We start from the raw sequence: 23,242 nt of genomic DNA, 5'->3' as shown, positions 1-23,242 counted from the left end.
GATTGCAATAATAATATTCTTCAATTCCAAACACAAGTCAAAATTTCAAATTCAAAAATAGAAAACATAAAAAATTCTGTTTTAATTTTTTTAAAGTCATATTGCCGATTTTTTTTCAGAAAACTTCAAATGTATGTTGTTTATGTTCGGTATCATCTTTTTTAGAAAATCACAGCTCATTAGCTTTGCATTGCAGGATCAAAATTAGTATCTACTTTTTCAAAAAAGCACTGTGTCGGGATTGAATGGAGATTTTTTGTATTTTTCATGTTACCCATTCCCCGCGGACATATAATCTTTTATAACAGTTTAAAACTGATTTCTTTCCGCGGGAATAGGGTTAAACCGTTCAGGTTGATATTAGTATTGTTCAATTCTTTCGTTCAATCATAAGCTTTTGCTATATCCATAATATCGTAATCACGCGCAAATTTCGCGCTTGATTGGCGAACACCTATTTCATAGGGGTTATCCCTTATTATTTGATATACGTATCACTTGTAATAAAAAAACTACCGGAGATATGTTCAAATCATGGTACAGGCTTGTAATTTTTCCACAGATGCTGAAACCGTTTTCAATAATCTTACTAACAAAACAAAACTAAAGCTTTATTTTGCCTTTTTCAAAAATTCATGTAATAGTTGAGACGTAATAATGGAAATCGTGAACAAATTAAACATCAAATGTAGAGGTCCATTTGATTCATAAATATGGCTTAATTGATGTCCACGCTATTAGCTGTAAATGCTTTTATATTATAGCCTAGTTGAACACTATTGTTGATTGCGATAAATTGACATTTCAGAGCAATCATTATCGTGTGCTCAGTAAAGTCTCCAGCAGCGTATCATTATAGATGGAAGGCTATCTTTCATCCAGTATAATTCTAATGAACACTAAACGCTTCGATTCGGAACCCGACCTTCTGTTTATTAAATGGGTACCACTTCACATGAATATGAACATTTTACTGATACAATATGGCAGAGAACTCTGTTATGTGTCGAAAAAAGTATTGTTCACTGTATTCCGTCTTTGAATGTTTATTTTTCCTGGAGCTAAAGATGTGAAATTCTCCGAAACATTGGTACCATGTGATGTATTGTTATTTTGCCGTAAATATTCTACTCATGATTTAGAACTATTCTGCGACACTGCAAAATTAAGAAGTTCTTATTTGCAGAAGTTATGTAACATTTTTTAATGAGCGAAAAAACGACCTGACAATTATATCGCCATGTTGACCACAGGATACTGTTTGGAAGAGATTAGATTTTAATCAGCAGCTTCAGTTTTTCATCTCTTAATAAACTCGCCATGTTCGCTATATTAATTTCCTTCACAACAAATTAGAATCTTGAACGCAGTACCCGATCTGGGATGTCAACTAGGGCAGACAAGGTAACATTTGCACTTCGATTACATTGGCGACGAAAGCTGGTTGCACCATCATCAGCAGTAGTATCGTTCGGAATGGTACTGGCTCGTGAAATCCGATACACCGGGCGTAACACGATATTTGGAGCAAGCCAAATGCATTCTCTTAGTTTACATTATATTCACTCGACTGGATGAGGCTTCAGTAAATACACACACACGCGTGTAATTACCGTTTCGACAAGTATTCTCTTTAGGCAACACTGTTATCAGCCACACACGGCACAATTGAGGGTCGTCTTTATCACCACCTTGTTGTGTATCCGCCCCCTAACTCAGCGATTCGCATAAGCATGTACACTCAAATATTTAATTCCTTGAGCTGCGATAAAAAACACACGTTCCACTACCAACAGCACCCAGCCAACTAATTATGATTTCCTCATTAGAGTAGCATAACGTAACTCCGTACTTAAGCAGGGCCTCGGAAAGCCACGAAATGGATCACACATCGATCGAATCGACCGCAAGCACTCAACCAACCCGGCTGAAATGATCCGCAAATCTGAACTGTTAATTCAAACGTCGTTGTTGTTGTCGTCGTCACCATCGGAGACCCGCACTCCAAATACGCCAATTAAATTAACACGTTCGCCCCGTTTGCAAAATAAACAGCGACTGGTAGAAGGTGCGATGGCATCGTCAAACCACAGCCCAGAGACGTGCTTGCTGTTGTGTTCCTCATAGGCTCGCTCGCGGTTTCTCACGAATAAAACGAACAAGCGACGACCGGCCGACTTACAGCTAAAACTGAGTTGTGCTGTCAACTCACTAGACCGCGTCATGCCTGCCTGCCGGAGAGCTTCACGCCCGTGACGCTGTTAGTGGGCACTCTCCGGTTGCTATTGTCTCACTTTGCGCGCTCCAACATTGCACGGACATCACCTGAGCTGAACGGCTACGTTTAGCATTTTATGCATACGCTGAACCAGAGCAGTTATGCTATGGAAGGCGTAAAGGCTTGGCCCGGCGCCACGGCACGTTGCATATGTGGTACATGTAGTGCGAAAGTTAAGTTGAAAATAGTGAACGAATAATCTCCAATTCATCATTTCGTTTGTTGCCTTTCTAGATCGTTTTTCTATTATGCCTTTTTAGTTTTGACTCAAAACTTAACCAGCGAATTTTTTTTATAGTTTCTTTCGCTATTCAAAATAAACATAAAGCTCGTTTATTAACCTGATCCACCCACTTTTTAGGAACAGTAGTGTAATCTGGCCAAAGTCGGATAAATTGTCAGAATTTAGGTAACATCAGTTTTCAGTTTTTTTTGGCCCATAATTTAGTTCAATTAACCTCTTGATGGCGATATGTATATCAATATTGGATTATTGACGCTATCTGAAAAATGCAGCAAGCACTATTTGTGCGAATTGTAAACGCAATCTTTAATCACTTTCACGAGTTTTTTATTTTTAATTTTTTGTTGTTTTAGAAACGTTTTAGATATTTATAGATTCAAAATATTTTTTTTTGTTCACACAACATTTATTTGACACGGCACATAAATTCAGGATAAACAAATAGTATCTGCTTGACGCTTGTTTTGTATTGTTAAGAGAAATATTAATATTAATTGGAACAAAAAAAACCTAAATTAATCCACCTAGCGGTCAGACCCAGCCTTTCTCATTCAAACTTTTATTTGTAAAAATAGATTTACATGAACGCCTTAATCCAATAAATGTATATTCACTCTTTAGGTTCTAAAATATTGATGTTGTAATCTATACATATAAAAATGCAGTCCGGTTTGTCTGTCTGTTTGATTCAGCGTTCAACTTCTGAGCCGATCAGTCGATATTTTTGTGCGATCAGTTATCGGAAGTCGATCACGGGCTTTTTCTTATATACGTTTCCTATTGCCAGAGCAATCATTGCGTTCGCCTCTGCCGCGGCGTCAGACGTGATTTCTCGTGATGCCGCGTCGCGAAAATACGTTCCGTCTGGACTATTCCCAGTTTCCGAAGCAGCTTTCTCATGATGAGATTCATAAGTTTGTCGTAAAAAAACTCGGTCTTACACGCGAAAATGTGCTCCAACTTCAACCCAGTAGACGGCTGGGATGTGCCTTTGTGAAGGTGAACAACCTCGAGCTCGCCGAGAAGATCGTGGAGCAACACGATGGTAAGCACGAGTTCATGTTTGACGGAAAGTCGTACAAGCTACGCATTAAGATGGAGGACGGGGCGGTAGAAGTGAGGCTCTTCGACCTTTCCGAAGGTATCTCCAACAATCAAATCGCCACTTTCCTCGCCGAATACGGCGAAGTCTTCTACGTTCGTGACTTGATCTGGGATGACGCATATGGTGAGCTAGGTGGCATCACAACTGGTGTTCGTGTTGCTCGGGTAGCGGTAACGAAAAACATACCTTCTCTCGTTAAAATTGAGGACGAAGAAACCACGGTAGCCTACAAGGGCCAAAGGCAAACCTGTTTGCACTGCCACGAATTTGCTCATATTGGTATTCCTTGTGTGCAAAACAGAAAATTACTGGTGCAAAAAGCCACTGCAGACCAATCGTATGCGAAAGTAGCGATGGGAAAACCGTCCGAACCTACAACGACCAAAACTTCCTCAAACCCGGTAGGTACACGAATACTAACACGGGCTATGGCCAGTAGTTCGGGGAAAATCGGTAGACCAAGCACTTCGGGTGGAGCCCTGAATCTCCTAGGAGTACACTCTGCTAACAAGCAAGTCAAAATCTCGATGCCGCCTCCTGCGGCCCCGATTTCAGCAAGACTATCCAGGCAAACGATCGCCAAACTCTCTCCGCTACCGATCTCACTCGGTACAGTCCCTACCAACCACCTCAACAAGGATGACTACGAAACCGACAGCTCCCAATACTCGCTAACCTCGAACGGTAGCCGAAGACACAAGAAACCGGTGGTCAAAAAGATAAAACCCACTGAAGGAGACAACGATACCCCCACCGCCGAGCACGAACACGAACAAATTTCCGATGAGGAGATGCAGCAGTAATGGACCACGTCAGCTGTAACATCGGAACTATCAACATCAACACAACATTCTGTGCCGAACACGCATCAGTACTGGACGTGTTTGGTGATCGGTCCGATAGAGTATAAAACAAAAGACGTGTGAACAAGTGTTGGCATTGTTTGCCTGGTCGAGTGAAATAAATCCGGGTTCAAGGTCGTGCCTTTGTGCAACTGTTTCGCATCGTGACTGCCAGCTGGTGCGCAAGCCGATTTGGCTGCTGGCTGGATTGTGCTACAGCAGTGGACGAGACACAAACGAGGAAAAAGAAGAAGCCATCAGTGTCAGCGAGTTGTATCGCTGTGTGGAGTGATCTCACACCTGGCTCGCTGCTGGTGGCTGTTTGGTGCTGCTGTATTGGTGCTGCTGGCTGTAACGGCTGCTACTTCGAACGATCGGACAACCAACCTTACTGGAAGGGAGAAATAAAAAGGTACGTGTTCTTGTCAGCGCTAGTGCGCTAGACTTAGCGCAATGGATGTAGATCCCTCGCCTCCCGCGCCACCATCCCCGAACCCCTCTGACCCTGACCCTTCTGTTACCCCCTCCCCTGTTCATTCTTCAGTCCCCCCTCGCCCCAGGCTTTACCCAGACGGAGCCCAGGGCAGCTATACTGTTTATTTTCGGCCAAAGGCAGGACCGAAATCGAAAAAGTTGAACCTCTTGCAGATTTCTAAAGACCTGACGAAGGAGTACAAGGGCGTGACCGAAATTTCCAAGGTCCGGCCTAACAAGCTCCGTGTCGTGGTCGGTAACCTGAAAGAGGCCAACGATATAGCTTGCTCTGAGCTCTTCACACGCGAGTATCGCGTTTACATACCCGCACGAGACGTGGAGATCGACGGTGTCATAACCGATTCGAGTCTGTCCGTCGAGTGTATACTGCAAAGTGCCAAAGGGTGCTTTAAGAACAAAACGTGTCCCGAAGTAAAGGTGCTCGACTGCAAGCAATTGCGGTCAGCATCGATCATCGGTGGCAAAACAGTATACACTCCGTCAGACTCGTTTCGAGTTACGTTCGCCGGGTCTGCACTACCAAGCCACGTCTCGATCCACCGGGTTCGTCTCCCTGTGAGGCTCTACGTGCCCCGCGTCATGAACTGCCTGAATTGCAAGCAGTTAGGCCATACAGCCGCCTACTGCTGCAATAAGGCACGTTGTGGCAAGTGTGGGGAGTCTCATGCGGAAGATTCTTGCAGTGTTAACGCTGAAAAGTGTATTCACTGCGGAGAAAATCTGCATGAGCTCTCGACATGTGCGGTGTACATGCAGCGCAGGGATAAAATAAAACGGTCTCTCAAAGAGCGTTCAAAGCGTTCCTACGCTGACATGCTGAAGAAGACCGTTACCACTTCTCCCGTTACTTCGAACCCCTTCGATCTGTTGTCCTCTGATGAAACCGATTCTGACGATTCACCAGCGGGAGCGTCTTACGCCAATCCTGGGGAGTCTAGAAAGAGGAAAAATATTTCCTCTCCTAAACTTCCCAGAAAAGGTCCTAAGATTTCTCAAAGTGAAATGAAAGTTACAAACAAACCAAACAGTGCTGCGGAAAAACCGAAGCAAACTCCTCCTGGGCTGGCAAATTTAAAGTCCCAGAAGGAGTTCCCAGCACTGCCAGGAACATCTAAAACCCCAGTTGCTCCTTTTACACTCCCAGTTGATGAAACAAACTCTGGATTAGTGAAATTTTCTGACATTGTGGACTGGATTTTTGAAACTTTCAATGTACCCGATCCAATTAAAATTTTTCTTACAGCATTCCTCCCAACAGTTAGATCATTTTTGAAGCAGTTGACTGCCCAATGGCCTCTCCTTGCAGCGATTGTATCCTTCGATGCCTAATTCAACTGCGTATATGAAGGATTCTATCTCTGTCTTACAGTGGAATTGTAGAAGTATTTTACCAAAAATTGATTCGTTTAAAGTTTTGATAAATAAAAACAAATGCGATGCATTTTCCCTTTGTGAAACTTGGCTTACTTCAAATATTGATCTCAACTTCCATGATTTTAATATTATTCGCCTTGATCGAGACACCCCATATGGAGGAGTACTTTTAGGGATTAAAAAGTGCTATTCTTTCTATCGTATTAACCTCCCCTCGATTCCAGGCATCGAAGTTGTCGCATGTCAAATGACAATACAAGGTAAAGAGCTTTGTATTGCCTCAATATATATTCCCCCCAGAGCACAGGTTGGGCAACGGCTGCTCTTTGATTTAATAGAACTTCTTCCCTCGCCACGTTTGATTTTGGGAGACTTCAACTCTCATGGCGTGGCTTGGGGTTCCCCATACAATGATAACCGCTCCTCTTTAATCTATAACCTTTGCGATGACTTCGACATGACTATTTTAAACAACGGTGAAATGACACGTATCCCGAAACCTCCAGCGCGCCCAAGCGCTTTGGATCTATCCTTATGTTCGACGTCGCTACGGTTGGATTGCACATGGAAGGTAATCCTCGATCCTCACGGTAGCGACCATCTGCCTATTCTTATTTCATTTACTAACGGGTCAACTCGCATGCGACCAATTGACATTCCGTATGACCTCACACGAAATGTCGATTGGAAGTTATACGAGGAAATGATTTCAAAAGCGGTCGAGTCGATTCAACATCATTCACCACTTGAAGAATACAACCTCCTCGCGGGCTTGATTCTCGACGCCGCGTTGCAAGCCCAAACGAAGAAATATCCCGGCGTAACGATCAAAGAACGGCCTCCCACTCCGTGGTGGGACCAAGAGTGCTCCGATGTCTACACGCAAAGATCCGACGCGTTTAAGGCCTACCAGACGGGAGGTATACCTGGCGACTATTTACGGTATTCGGAGCTTGATACCAAGCTTAAAAGCTTGGCTAAAGCAAAGAAACGTGGATATTGGCGTCGGTTCGTGAACGAGACGTCGAGGGAGACATCGATGAGCACTCTTTGGAACACAGCCCGAAGAATGCGGAATCGCGTAACGGTCAACGAAAGCGAGGAGTCTTCAAGTAGGTGGATATTTGATTTTGCCAGGAAAGTATGTCCGGACTCTGTTCCTGAGCAAAACATTGTTCGCGATGCGTCTCCGGGCCACGACGCGATAGAATCACCTTTTACGATGGCAGAATTTTCAGTTGCCCTCCTGTCCTGTAACAATAACGCGCCTGGATTAGATAGAATCAAATTCAACTTGTTGAAGAATCTACCCGGCAATGCCAAGAGGCGCTTGTTGAACTTGTTCAATAAGTTCCTGGAGCAAAACATTGTACCGCAGGATTGGAGGCAAGTGAAGGTGATCGCCATCCAAAAACCAGGGAAACCAGCTTCTAATCACAACTCTTATAGGCCGATTGCAATGCTATCCTGTATCCGGAAATTGATGGAAAAAATGATACTCCGTCGTTTAGACCACTGGGTCGAATCAAATGGTCTACTATCAGAAACTCAATTTGGCTTCCGCCGTGCCAAAGGGACGAATGATTGTCTTGCGTTGCTTTCAACAGATATTCAGCTGGCGTATGCTCGTAAAGAACAAATGGCGTCTGCGTTCTTGGACATTAAGGGGGCTTTTGACTCCGTTTCTATTGACATTCTTTCGGGTAAACTTCACCGACAAGGATTTTCTCCAATTTTGAACAATTTTTTGCACAATTTGTTGTCCGAAAAGCACATGCATTTTACGCATGGCGATTTGGCAACTTTTCGCATTAGCTACATGGGTCTTCCCCAGGGCTCATGTTTAAGCCCCCTTCTTTACAACTTTTATGTAAATGACATCGACGAATGTCTGGCAAATTCATGCACGATAAGACAACTTGCAGACGACAGTGTAATCTCTGTTACAGGAGCCAAAGCTGCCGATTTGCAAGGACCATTGCAAGATACCTTGGACAATTTGTCTGCTTGGGCTTTACAGCTAGGTATCGAATTCTCTCCGGAGAAGACTGAGATAGTAGTTTTTTCTAGGAAGCATGAACCTGCTCAGCTTCAAACACAATTAATGGGTAAAACGATTTCTCAGGTTTTGGTACACAAATATCTTGGTGTCTGGTTCGACTCTAAAGGCACCTGGGGTTGTCACGTGAGGTATCTGATGAAAAAATGTCAACAAAGAGTGAATTTTCTTCGTACAATAACCGGACAATGGTGGGGAGCCCATCCAGGAGACCTTATAAGGCTTTACCAAACAACGATATTGTCTGTTATTGAATACGGGTGTTTCTGCTTCCGCTCCGCAGCAAACACACATTTGATCAAACTGGAGCGAATACAATATCGTTGTTTGCGTATCGCCTTAGGATGCATGCAGTCGACCCATACGATGAGTTTGGAGGTTTTAGCTGGAGTACTACCATTGAAAAACCGCTTCTGGAGCCTGTCTTCTCGTATTCTAATCAAATGTGAGGTCTTGAACCGTCCCGTGATTGAAAATTTTGAAAGGTTAATCGAACTTAATTCTCAAACCCGTTTTATGACATTGTATTTCAATCACATGTCCCAAAATATTAACCCTTCTTCGAATATTCCAAATCGTGTCGACTTATCAAATACTTCTGATTCTACTGTGTTTTTCGATACATCCATGATAGAAGAAACTCGTGGAATCCCGGATCATTTACGCGTGCAGCAGATCCCTAAAATTTTTTCCAATAAATATCGAAACATCAACTGCGACAATATGTACTACACTGACGGATCACTTCTTGATGGGTCCACTGGCTTCGGTATCTTCAATAACAATTTAACCGTCTCCCATAAGCTCGATAATCCTGCTTCTGTTTACGTCGCAGAATTAGCTGCAATTCAGTACACCCTAGGGATTATCGAAAAAATGCCCACGGACCATTATTTCATCTTTACGGACAGTCTCAGTTCCATTGAGGCTCTCCGATCGATGAAAGATGTTAAGCACTCTCCGTATTTCCTGGGGAAAATACGGGAACATCTGAGTGCTTTATCCGAAAAATCTACTCAGATTACCTTAGCGTGGGTCCCTTCTCACTGCTCGATACCGGGTAATGAGAAAGCGGACTCTTTGGCTAAGGTGGGCGCAACAAACGGTGATATTTATGAAAGACCAATTGCCTTTAATGAATTTTTCGCACTTGTACGTCAGAATACGATCATCAGTTGGCAAAATGCTTGGACCAGAGGGGAATTGGGAAGGTGGTTACATTCCATAATCCCCAAAGTATCGACGAACCCGTGGTTCAAGGGGTTGGATGTAGGTCGGGATTTCATTTGCGTGATGTCCCGGCTTATGTCCAATCACTATAGATTTGACGCGCTCCTCCGTCGTGTTGGGCTCGGGGAAAGTGGTATCTGTGCCTGTGGTGAAGGTTATCACGACATAGAGCATGTGGTTTGGTCATGCCCTGTACACCGTGACGCCAGGTCTAAATTGATAGCTTCCCTGCAGGCCGAGGGTAGACAGCCGGCTGTTCCTGTTCGTGATGTCTTGGCGAGCCGTGACCTATCCTACATGTCCCTTATATACGTTTTCCTGAAATCCATCCATGCCCCAGTCTAGTCCCGTTCCCCTCCGTCTACACCCAACAAAACGACAAGAACACGTTTGAACCTTAAGCACAAAACCAGCAACCAGACCCCGCACAATAGAACCAGGACCCAAGGACTACGAGCCTCTGTCCCAACTCACGACATCGTGGCTCAGCAGAACGAATCCATACATGCCATTCGACGATTATCAGACGACCATTGAACAACAAAACACTGATTGGAAATCCCATGCTAGTTTTAAGTTAGACTTAATTTCAGCTCGTAGTCGGCAGCGAGGATAAAAAATTTGCTTTAGTTTTTAAGTCATCAGATATAATTGGCGCCGTTAAACATTAAATTGTATTTGTGCCGTGTCAAATAAATGTTATATGAAGAAAAAAAAAAAACATCAACACAATCACCAACCAAACAAAACTAAACGCTCTACGCACATTTATCCGCACCCAGGAGCTAGATATCGTTTTCCTGCAGGAGGTTGAGAACGATCAGCTTACTTTGCCCGGCTATAATGTCATCTGCAACGTCGATCACTCTAGGAGAGGAACAGCTATCGCCCTGAAAGAGCATCTTAAATTCTCTCATATCGAAAAAAGTCTGGACGGGAGATTGCTTGCTCTGCGTATAAATAACACGACACTTTGTAACGTGTATGCTCCGTCAGGAACCGCTCTGCGTGCCGAACGAGAGCGTTTTTTCAACAACACGATCGCATATTATCTTCGCCATCGCACTGACCACACCGTCCTAGGGGGCGATTTCAATTGTGTGCTACGGCAATGCGATGCGACGGGAAACAACTCGAGTCCTGCTCTGTTAGCCACCGTACAGCAACTGCGTCTGCTTGATGTCTGGCAACAACTACGTCCACGAGATACTGCATATACGTATATCACTCATAACTCCTCGTCCAGGCTCGATCGATTCTACGTGAGTGCTGGTCTCCGAGAGCAGCTAAGATCCGTCACTACCCATGTATGTTGTTTCTCTGACCACAAAGCCGTCACCGCTAGGGTATGTCTCCCTCTTCCTAACCAAGCACATGGGAACGGTTTTTGGTGTCTCCGCCCCCACCTCCTCACTACCGAACACATCGAAGAGTTCCAAACACAGTGGCAGTACTGGACTCGTCAACGCCGCAATTTCCAGTCATGGATGGAATGGTGGCTAGCAGTGGCGAAGCCGAAAATTAAATCGTTCTTTCGATGGAAGTCCAAAATAATGTACGATTGCTTTTATCGGGAACAACAACGTCTCTACGTACTACTCCGGCAAGCATATGACGACTACTACAACAACCGTGCCATGCTCACCACCATCAACCGGATAAAAGCCGAAATGCTGCTACATCAACGCCGCTTCTCCGAAATGTTCGTGCAAATAAACGAAATGTTCGTCGCCGGAGAACCACTGTCTACCTACCAACTAGGAGAACGAGCACGAAAGAGAACCACTATCGAACTACTGCAGACCGAAACGGACGAAATAATAGACAACGCTGATAATATACGTGATCATATGGTTCAATATTTTTCTGGTCTGTATGCACGAGAGAATGTGGAGGAAGTGGATGAAATATTCCAATGCGAGAGAGTCATCCCAGAAGAGGATGCGGCGAACGAAGGCTGTATGAATGAAATCACGACAGACGAAATACTATCTGCTATTCGATCCAGCTCATCAAAAAAATCTCCTGGCCCCGACGGCCTTCCAAAAGAGTTTTACTTAAAAACTTTCAATGTGATTCACCGAGAACTAAACTTAATTTTGAATGAAGCCATCGGATCAAACATTCCAAACGAGTTCATGAACGGAGTGATCGTTCTGGTAAAAAAACGCGGTGCGGGGAACACCGCTCGTTCATACAGGCCCATCAGTCTCATCAATTACGATTATAAAATCTTATCCCGTATTTTAAAGCACCGCTTGGAGAATGTGTTACAAACTCATTCCGTACTGACCGGATCACAAAAGTGTTCGAATACTGGGCGAAATATATTTCAAGCCACACTTAGCATGAAAGATAGGATCGCACAATTAAAAGCAAACGGCAGACATGGAAAGCTTATTTCCTTTGATCTGGATCATGCGTTTGATCGCGTCGATCAACAATTTTTATTCAATACAATGCGATCCCTGGGTTTTAACACGGCATTAGTGAATTTACTTACTCGTATATCGACTGCTTCCTCCTCCAGACTGCTCATCAACGGACACCTCTCCGCACCCTTTCCAATTCAGAGATCGGTTCGTCAGGGGGACCCACTTTCAATGCATTTGTTCGTGATATATCTGCACCCTCTCCTACGACAATTAGAACGCGTGTGTGGGACTGATTTGGTAGTTGCTTATGCAGATGACATAAGTGCCATCGTCACCAGTGTGGAGCAGCTCAATACAATGCGAAATCTGATCAGGCGGTTTGGAAATGCTTCCGGAGCCCGCTTGAATGAAGCAAAAACAACGGCAATCGACGTCGGTGAAACTAATCACCCTATGACAGTACCATGGCTGCGGACGGAGGAAACTATCAAAATACTTGGCGTAGTTTTTACAAACTCAGTACAGGAGATGGTTTCGTTCAACTGGAACACTCTGGTAACCAATTTCAGACGACAAATTTGGCATCATTCGTTGCGCAGTTTGACGCTACATCAGAAAGTTACGCTGTTAAACGTTTTTTTGACATCGAAAATCTGGTACATGGCAGCCAACTTAGCACCGACTCCAGCACACATAGCGAAACTAACGGCCACCATGCGTAGCTATCTCTTCCGTGGGTGTTATGCTACTATACCTATGCAGCAAATGTCACGCAACAGAGAGGATGGTGGCCTCAAACTGCATTTACCGGCGCTTAAATGTAAGGCTTTATTGATTAACCGACATATACACGAATTAGACTCCCTTCCTTTTTATAATTCCTTACTACAACAAGCAATTCCTCCCAACTCAAATTCCATCCGCGATCTTCCTTGTTTTAAAATCATCCTAAGCAATATTACACATCTTCCCCTTCAAATCCGTCTACACCCCTCCGCCAGTTCGATCCATCGTTATTTCATCGAACAAACAGACAAACCAAAAGTGGAGATCAAAAATCCAAATACCAATTGGGTCCGTGTTTGGAAAAATATTTGTGGTCGAAGTCTGCTGTCTGCGGAAAAAAGTACTCTATACATGTACCTCAACAATAAGTTGCCACATCGTCAACTGCTGTTCAAATTGAGACGAACTGATGAGCCAGTGTGTATACACTGTAGAGCTGGTGAGGAGACCATCCAGCACAAATTTTTTGGCTGCACCAGAGTGCGCGCAGCGCACCAACTACTCCAACAAAAGCTGCTTGCTTGGACTGGCTATCAACGAACACTGACGATTGATGAACTCTTGCGGCCCTCGCTTGAAGGTATATCAGCGACACCAAGAAGGGAAATTTTGAAACTCTTGTTTAGATACATTACCTTCATTGATAATTGTAATGGTAGGATAAATGTAGAAGAATTGAACTTTAATTTAGAAGTCGGTGTTTGATACAATTATGTAGATAATTTTTAATTAAACAATATAGCGACAAATAAACTTATACTTTTATAAAAAAAAAAAAAAAAAAAAAAAAAATCCATATAGGCTCGAAAACTACCGAACCGATCGACGTGAAAATTTCTATGTAGGGGTTTTTGGTCCCGATAAAGGTTCCTATGATAGTTTGAGACCCCTCCCTCTTCTGGGAAGGATGGGTCCAATACAAATGAAACATAAATTTCTGCACAACTCAAGAACAAACCAAGCAAATGAAACCGAATTTGGCATGTGGATGTTTTGAAGGGAAATAAATATGTCCATAATGGTTCGACGCCCCTCCCTCTTATGGAAGCACATGTTTCTGCACAAATTTCTGCACATCTCGCGAACTAATCAACTAAATGGAACCATATTTGGCAGGTAAATGTTTTTAGTGGAAACAAATATGTTCCATAATCGACCTCAGGCAACATTTTGGATTGTAAGATGGCATTTTCCGGTTTCTGGGAAACAGCCAAAAATGGACGATTTCCACCCAATATAATAATATCCGGATAAAGAAAGATACACAGGAGCTAAATTCGACCACAGATACCATTTTGAATTCTAAGATGGCGACTTCCGGTTTCGGAAAAACAGCGGCAAACGACCAAATACCACCCAAAAAGGGGGGTATTTTCGGAATCGTAATGATGCACTGGAGCCAAAATTCGACTTCAGACACCATTATGAATTGTAGGATGGCAACTTGTGGTTTTTGGAAAACAGCCAGAAATGGCCGAATTCCGTCTAACATGAGTATCTCCGGATCTAGAATGATACACAGTAGCTGAAATCGTTCAAAGACCCTATTTTGGATTCTAGGTTGGCGACTTCCGGTTCCTGGGAAACAGCGGAAAATGATCGAATTACACCCAATGTGAATGTTTCTTCAACCAGAATGACGCTCAGAGGCCAGGATTTATCTTAAATACCATTTCGAAATCCAAGATGGCGACTACCGGTTTGGGAAAAACAGCCCAAAATAAACAAATACTATCCAATATGAGTATCTCTGGAACCAGAATGATGCAATGAGCTAACAATTGACCTCAGGCACCATTTTGAATCGCTAAATGGCAACTTATAGGAAACAGCCGAAAATGACCAAATAATACTCAACATGGATATTTCCGTAATCGAGATGATGCATAGAAACCAAACATTGACCCTTGACACCATTTTGAATTTAAAGACGACCACTGTTAGTTTCTGGAAAACAACCAAAATAACTAAATACCTCCCAATATGAGTATTTCCGGTGTCAGATTGATGCCAGAAAATTTGCTGAAAATGACCGAATACCACCCAATATGAATATATTCAGAATTAGGGCGATGTACAGAAGCCCAAATTTGAGGATGTTGTCATTTCGATAAAACCAATCATTTCAAACGATTTGTCTTTTGACTTTGATCATATCCTATGGCCGATTCGTCGTGCATTTGCAGACTTCAAACAAACCGCAAGGAATCAATGAACTTGGAACGTTCAAATAGTACGACACCACATTTAAATTATGTTGATGCCACATATATCGATCAAAGCAGGTATAGTTTTAAATAGTCTTTGAATTTCTCTTCTTTCCATAACTTTTCAGCCACATATCAAATTGTTATGAAGTTTGTTATTTGTAAGTTTGAGAGGTGACTCGTTCATATGACACTAGTTATGTTCAAATAAGTCATGTAATCTTTGAGATAATAGACTTTCGTTGTTTTATTATTATTAATTTAATACATAACGGTTGCTTAAGTTCGATTATAATCAACTGAAATGGGAACGTGTACGGCAGCCAAACTTTGAAACTACGTGTTCAATCATAATTCATCAGTTAACCCTTAACTAGCCCGCTCATCTGATAATAATAATCAAATCGGTTGTGTACTTTCTGAGATAATGAAGTTTCGTGATTTTCACAAGTCGGCACATTACAAATGAAGTTACAGTTCGATTACAGTAAAATTCAATAGGGTCTTCTGAGGCAGCTGGACCATTCATTTGACACTAATTTTGTGGAAATCGGGTCGGCCATCTCTGAGAAAAGTGAGTGAGTCCAAGTAGTCTTCGGAATATGTTCCTTTGCATAGCTGGATTTCACATTTTTAAACATAACAGGCAAAGTAATAGTCCGACTGCAAAACAAATCAATAGGGTCTTATGAGGCAATTAGACCTTCCATTTGACACTGATTTTTATTAAAATCGGTACAGGCCGTACTCGATTATCCGGAGTTTTGAAAAACATTTCTCTCCGGATAATCGAATCCTCCGGATAATCGAGCCATTTTTTTATTTTTAATATCTCTCATTTAGAACAGTGAGTTTCCTATTAAAGTATGTTGTACATAATACATGTGCCGATGAAATGAATAAAAAATTGTCTTTAGACTGTTTGTCGGCGTTTGTTATACATTACGTAATAATAAGTTATGTTATATTGATTATCTCAAAGATTTAAATTCCTAATAAAATAAATAAAAACTACCAGACAGCATTTTGCTTCGAAAGATTAAAGGAAATATTTTCCAGAAAATATAATAGAATTTAAGTTGATTTAGGTATTTGTCTGTTCTATTATGTTAAATAGTAGGAAAAATTGAGGTGTTACATATACAGACCCTGTTCTATTTTGACAACACTCTTGATTTTTTTCTATTTCCTAAGTGACCTATAACGACCTAGACGCTCGATATGGCCACTAATGGGCTACTATGCGCATTTCAAATCGTTATTGATTTCGCTTGATGAGTTTTGGTTCAATAATCCAGGAGTATCCGGAACACCACCTAAACAGCCCAGCTCGTGGTTCTAAGTACTGCATTGATCATGGCCATTATATTACAGAAATATGTTTTGGCCATAATTTCAAAACCGGTTTACCAATAGTGGTTGTCCTCATCGGCAACTAAAAACCATAATACCTTGCTTTTGGAGGTTGTTCACTAAGAATTGGTCGAAGGAACGACGAGAAAAATACTAAAAACGAACTACCTAAACAGAACGGTTGTTGTTGTTACAATTTTGAACAACCCCGAAAATCCCAATGACCCGGAAGACAAAAGTACATTATAGAAATACAGAAGAAAAAAATACTCCGGATCATCGAGCCATTTTCTCCGGATAATCGAGCCCCGGATAATCGAGTCTCCGGATAATCGAGTCCGACCTGTACAACCATCTCTGAGAAACATGAGTGAGATTAAACAGTCTTCAGAACACGTTTCTTTTCATAACTCTTGAACCACAAGTTCAAACTTTATGAAATTCAAAACTTAAAGGTTTTCTAGGTAGCCCGTTCTTTTGAGACCAATTTTTTTTTTGTTCAAAACGGTTGTGTAGTTTCTGAGATATTGATGTTTCATGATTTTCACATTTTAAACATAACCTCTAAACTAAAAATCCGATTACAATGAAATTGAATAGGGTCTTATAGGGGAAACAAGACCTTTCATTTGCAATTAATTTCATGAAAATCGGTCCAGCCATCTCTGAGAAAAGTGAGTGGGAATAAAAATTTGCACATACACACACACACATACACACACATACAGAAAATGCTCAGCTCGTCGAGCTGAGTCGAGTGATATATGCCTTTCGGCCCTTTGGAGCACTTTTATACTTTCGGTTTTGCAAGTGATTGCTATACCTTTCTAGGAGAAAGGCAAAAACTAAATTAATCCACCTAGCGGTCAGACCCAGCCTTTCTCATTCAAACTTATTATTTGTAAAAATAGATTTACATGAACGCTCCTATCCAAAAAAGGCATATTCACTCTTTGGGTTATAAAATGTTGATTTTGTAATTGAAGTATAAAATATGAAATTTTACGTAATGTTAGTGCTTAAGAAATAGCGAAACAAAAGAAATGACTCTTGATTTCGAACAATTTATTCACGAGCGATACCGGGAACGTTCAAATAGTACGATACCACATTTAAATTATGTTGAGGTCACATATATTGATCAAAGCAGGTATAGTTTTAAATAGTCTTTGAATTTCTTTTTTTTTTCATAACTTTTGAACCACATATCAAATTGTTATGAAGTTTGTTATTTGAAAGTTTGAGAGGTGACTCGTTCGTATGACTATCTTTGAGATAATAGACTTTCGTTGTTTTAACAATTTAGTACATAACGGTTGCTTAAGTTCGATTATAATCAAATGAACTGGGAACATATAGGGCAGCCAAACTTTGAGTCCACGTATTCAATCATAATTCATCAGCTAACCCTTAACTAGCCCATACATCTTATATCAATATTGTTCCAATAGGTTGTGTAGTTTCTGAGATAATGAAGTTTCGTGATTTTCACAAGTCGATAAATTACAGACGAAGTTGCAGTCCGACTACAGTAAAATTCAATAGGGTGTTACGAGGCAGCTAGACTTTACACTAATTTTGTGGAAATCGGTTCATCCATCTCTGAGTAAAGTGAGTGAGTTTAAGTATTCTTCGGAATATGTTGCTTTTCATAGCTACATTTCACATTTTTAAACACAACAGGCAAAGTAAGAGTCCGATTGCAAAACAAATCAATAGGGTTATGGGGCAACTAGACCTTCCATTTGATACTGATATTCTAAAAATCGGTTCAGCCATCTCTGAGAAACATGAGTGAGATTGAACAGTCTCCAGAACACGTTTCTTTTCATAACTTTTGAACCACATGTTCAATTTTAATAAGATTCGAAAGTTAAGGGTTTTTTAGGTAGTCCGTTCATTTGAATTGGTTAATTCTGTTCAAATCGGTTGGTTGTGTAGTTTTTGAGATAATGATGTTTCGTGATTTTTACATTTTGATACATAACCTCTATACTAAAAATCCGATTACAATGAAATATAGGGCAACTAGACCTTTCATTTAAAAACAATTTTATGAAAATCGGTCCAGCCGTCTCTGAGAAAAGTGAGTGAGAATAAAAATGCGCACATACACACACATATATATATATATATATATATATATATATATATATATATATATATATATATATATATATATATATATATATATATATATATATATATATATATATATATATATATATATATATATATATATATATATATATATAGAGAGAGAGAGAGAGAGAGAGAGAGAAAATGTTCAGCTCGTCAAACTAAGTCGAGTGATATATGCCATTCGGCCCTTTGGAGCACTTTTATATCTTCGGTTTCGCAAGTGATTGCTATACCTTTCTAGGAGAAAGGCAAAAAGGCAACCAACTTACCTAAAAGTTTTGTATACCTTATAGTATTTATACACAGACTTCGCAGCCGACTGTTTAGTGTACAGGGCAATTGCGGGGCTAGCGCTACAATCATACTGACACAGACAGTCTCCCGAGCCGAGAGTCGAACCTACGACGACTGGGTTGTTACGTCAACATCGTACCTCGAGACCAGCTGGGAGAGCTTGGAGAATTTAAGATTAGGGGTACTGGGGGTAAGCCCGGCCCCCTAAGGAAAATGATTCTTTAGTAGGACCTAACGGCAAATATTGTTATGGATTCTTCATAGAATCATTGCCTATATTGTTTTCAACAAGATATGGAGACTGTCAGTACTTTCAAACTGTTATTTTACATGGAATAGTGAAGTTTTGAAAGTAACATCAAAACGACGTTTGCCAAACAGTGCGGGTAAACCGGCACCTCTTGGGGGTAACACCGGCACCTAAGTTTGTCCATGAATCTACTCCAATTAACTGAACCAATTTAAACTCTGAGACCTTCAAATGAGAGATATATTTCTGTCCGTTACTGTTAAATTTGGTTGTTGTCGGTTAGTTGGTTTTGAACATATTGCCGGAACAAGTTCCGGTGAACATAATGTGTAAACAATGGAAAAAATTGAAACTCGGCAGCCTATCATGGGGCAATTCAAGGCACACTTAATCTGATAACACTTGGATTCATTCAATAATCATAGAATAGCTTGAGTTTATAGTTCCAGGTCGATTTATCAATTATTTAGCAGCGAGGTATTGGTAAAAGATGAAAAATATTGGTCAGTAACATTCAACTAAGATCAAACCATGTCGGGCTTAGCCCCCTCACTGGGTGACGATCTTACCCCAACAGCACACATTAAAAAAAAAGAGTAATTCTACTAACTTATCGCTTCAATTTACTTCAGATCGAATTCCTGTGATTGCTAACAAAATAGGCAACAAATTGTAGAGCAGGAAAAAAATATTTCGATCTTTTTACATGAATAAAAGCTTGAGTTCCACTTACAAAAAATAACAACCTTTCACGCATCAGCTGCAGTAGCGTGTGTTTTGTCTAATATTTTGACGTTTGACGTTTCACGGTGGCTTCGATGTGTCTTAAAATGTCTAAAATATTAAATTCCAACACTTCACATATTCTAAAACACAGTTAATTAGCGTTTTCTAGTAAAATCCTAGAGGTGACGGTCTTACCCTCAGTGCCGGGCTAGTGAATTTAACTGAAAACGCTGGGAATGGGCCGAAAATACCAGTACACCGAAACGACCCTCCGCTACCCTATATCTAAACATATAAAAATGCAGTCTTGTCTGTTTGTCTGTCTGTCTATCTGATCCATATAGGCTCGGAAACTACTGCAACAATCGGCGTGAAATTTTGTATGTAGGGGTTTAGAGGCTGATGAACAGAAGCCAAAAGGCGAGGATGTTGCCAACCCGATAAAACCAATCATTTCAAACGATTTGTCTTTTGACTTTGATCGTATCCAATATGGCCATTTCAGAGCAGATTTCCGATCTTGAACATTGTTCCGTTGTTTTAACAAAGAAAAAATGGGCGGTACGAAGTTTGCCGGGGCAGCTAGTGCTATATAAGTTACAAACGTCGTAACTTGCATACAAACTTTTATCAAAGATATGTTTTTTTTAGTCTCCGTGTTATTTATTTTTCACCTCACACTCTTGGCTACTTTTGACAACCTTGGACATAGTTTGAAATTTGTATTAGCCTAAATATTAGTAAATAAATAAACCATAACAAACGGTTTCCGACTTACCAAAAAATAAAATTACACATTTCAAATAAAAATTTTGTCGATTATCTGCTCGTCGAGGATATCAGCTCGTTTAAGAATCAACGAAGCTAGTGAACCTGAACAAACCTATATAAAAATAGCTCTTTTCAAAAATTTGGGAAATTGCGCACAACTATTCCTGTTATCGGCCAATAAGAAGTTCGAGTAAGACACAATTGCATGTGTTGAAATAAGAGATTAGAGTTGTTACTTTCTTCTTTTAATCGATTCCATTTCAATGTCAATGGTGCTTATTACGGGAGTATTCCCGATTCCACCTCAAGTGAGGTGACAAAAATCACCTCCGTGGAGTGAGATTGACAGTGAAGTGAAATTGAGAATAGGACAAGTGAAATGGGATTGTTTCCCAGCTCAAAAATGTCCAAGTCCCAGAAAGTCGTTTTTTCCCGTTTTTTTAGATAACACCAGATCTTGACTTGTTCTGCATTTCTAAGACATTCGGCATCGAAAAAAAATGTTTTTTTAGGTATCGAAAATTTCCTGAACTAGTTAGCATTTTTTTTATCGGGCAAAAAAATGAAAAATTGACCGCTTTAAGGCACGGATCAAACTCTGATTCGCTTCGTTATTGAAGAATAAATCCAATATTTACCATTAGATCACAAATCAATCAACTTTAAGACTTATGGCAGCTTCGTGGAATCATTTCACCGTCCAAAATGGTCGTGAAATAATTCCACGCGAAACGTCGCTTTTTCCGTTCTCACTTCACTGATATGACACTCATAATAACCCAGATTCCACGGCAGATGTCACTTCGCGACGTTTTTCTCACTTACGTGAGTCCCGTAATAGGATTTTGTTCACTTCACTCTGATTTCACCGTGAAGTGACTCCCGTAATAAGCACCAATATGTATATATGTTTTTGTACTACATAGCTCGCAATGAAAACTCGCCCAATCACTTTTACTCAGTAAGTACATTTCAAACCTGTTACTCATTAACAGGTGAGTTAAGTCTCCATTTATAGTAGCAATCCAGCAGCAGTAGAACAACATCAAGTCTAAAGTAAACCCACTGGATGCTATCATCCTTGGACCGGTTCAGTTCCCGACAACCGCTTTTCGTTGCGAAACGTATCAATGACTTCCGTTGCGTGATGCCTGTACTATGGCAGATGACACACTTTTTCAAACGTGTTGAAAAATTACACCCTTAAACGGATAGTTGCTTGTATCAGACTCGGGTAGAAATTGAATATATATATTTTTCCCACGCTAATCATATGCGTCTATGTTAAGAAAGTAGTTCTAAAACCAACTTGAAAGAAATGTTGGAATGAAACTATTTCCTCTTGGATCTAAAACGGTAACAATCCACCATCTGCAACACAGGATAACATTTAAACTCAAAACACATTTTTCCGCTTTTTGCTTTGCTCCTTCCTGAAAGTTTGTTGACCACATTGTACGTTTGCTACCCTGGTATCGAAAAACATAATTTACGCACTAAATATAAATTCAATTGATGACAATATTAACGCCTAAAATAAAGCTAAGAATATGACGTAATGCGGCAACCAAGACGGTTTCGCCGGTCTCTGTGGTATTGCTGATTGAGTAGCTCAACATATTTATTCCAAGCTGATATCTTGATTAGCTCGTATATTCACCATAAAGTTTGCGGGACGAATGATTCCGCTGGGTTGTTGTATAAGAGAAGTAAATCGAGTTGGAAACTTGATTCAAAAGTGCAACAAACTGATACAGCAGTAAAAATGTGGTTACTTCAAATTACAACGGGTTAAACATTGATTTTTGGTTATGGTTTGAATGCTCTCGTAACAATCATTGATCTGGTCTGATTCGTGTATGGATGCTTAGTTTTATAGAGTTTTCCAAACATCGTTCTGCATCGTGTGTCTTTGCATGTACAGCTTAAAAACCGGCGATGTGCTTGGAAAGCAAGATAGAGATCGACTGGTGACAGCAACCTTTAGTGACGCGAAATGACATCATTTTCATCCCATCACAGCACATTCTTTGATTTGCTTTTCGTACCAAATCGTCGCTTGGAAGTCCATTTGGCTGAATTGAATAGTTTTATATGTGCATACAAAGTTTATGCGACCGAATGCGGTTACGTGATCCAGCAAGAATTGGTTAAATCTGACGAGAGGAGTACCAGACCTACGGGTAGTTACCAAACCACAGATTGAACAATTCGTATCACGTTTCAATGCTGTCTTTTTTCTGCAATTTAAATTGTGCTCAGTAATAGGCGTATGGAGAAGGTTAATCTACTGGCGCGAAAAGTGAAACGTCTCATACAAACCGTGTGGTCACTGACCACAATAGTTTTTCACTTTTTTATAATCAAAGCAGTTGATATAAATGTGTGTTCGTTCAAATTTTTTAACGGCTACGTCAATATTAGTTCGATTAAATTTAATAGGAACAAAAATATTTGCGGTCTACAAGCGACTTCTAAATGCAATTTTACGCAGAATATACAAAGTCATAAAAAATCAAATTTCAGATAGACTTGAACTGTCCTACAGTACGGTCGCATTTTACCAACAGCTCGAGGCTAAGTCTTAGACTACCGAGAGATATTAAAATTTTGTTTTTCGCTTTCAACAGGCAATCTTTTTAAAAGACTACCTGTTTAAAGGCAAAGTAATAAATTTGTTTTTAAAGTTAACGAGTGTTTAGTTAATTAAT

General features: G+C 40.7%; 1 protein-coding gene across 11 annotated transcripts in view; it reads right to left on the bottom strand.

The window, feature by feature from the left end:
- LOC129718222 (leucine-rich repeat flightless-interacting protein 2) overlaps window positions 1-23,242 on the bottom strand; it is a 113,672-nt gene that overhangs the window by 22,860 nt on the left and 67,570 nt on the right. Inside the window, exon 1 of one of the 11 annotated variants that reach the window (XM_055668779.1) lies at window positions 1,924-2,094. The exons of 3 other annotated variants lie outside the window; for them this stretch is intronic. In XM_055668779.1, coding sequence (XP_055524754.1) covers window positions 1,924-1,990 — 67 coding nt within the window. In that variant the 5' untranslated portion in view covers window positions 1,991-2,094. Of the gene's footprint in view, window positions 1-1,691; window positions 2,095-23,242 lie in introns of those variants that run through there. 7 more of the 11 variants (XM_055668777.1, XM_055668771.1, XM_055668780.1 and 4 more) reach the window with 7 other exon arrangements.

Source organism: Wyeomyia smithii, chromosome 1 (assembly GCF_029784165.1).
Source record: "Wyeomyia smithii strain HCP4-BCI-WySm-NY-G18 chromosome 1, ASM2978416v1, whole genome shotgun sequence".
NCBI lineage: Eukaryota > Metazoa > Arthropoda > Insecta > Diptera > Culicidae > Wyeomyia > Wyeomyia smithii.
The sequence above is the reverse complement of the archived record's forward strand: the minus strand, read 5'-3'. Positions and strand labels throughout refer to the sequence as shown.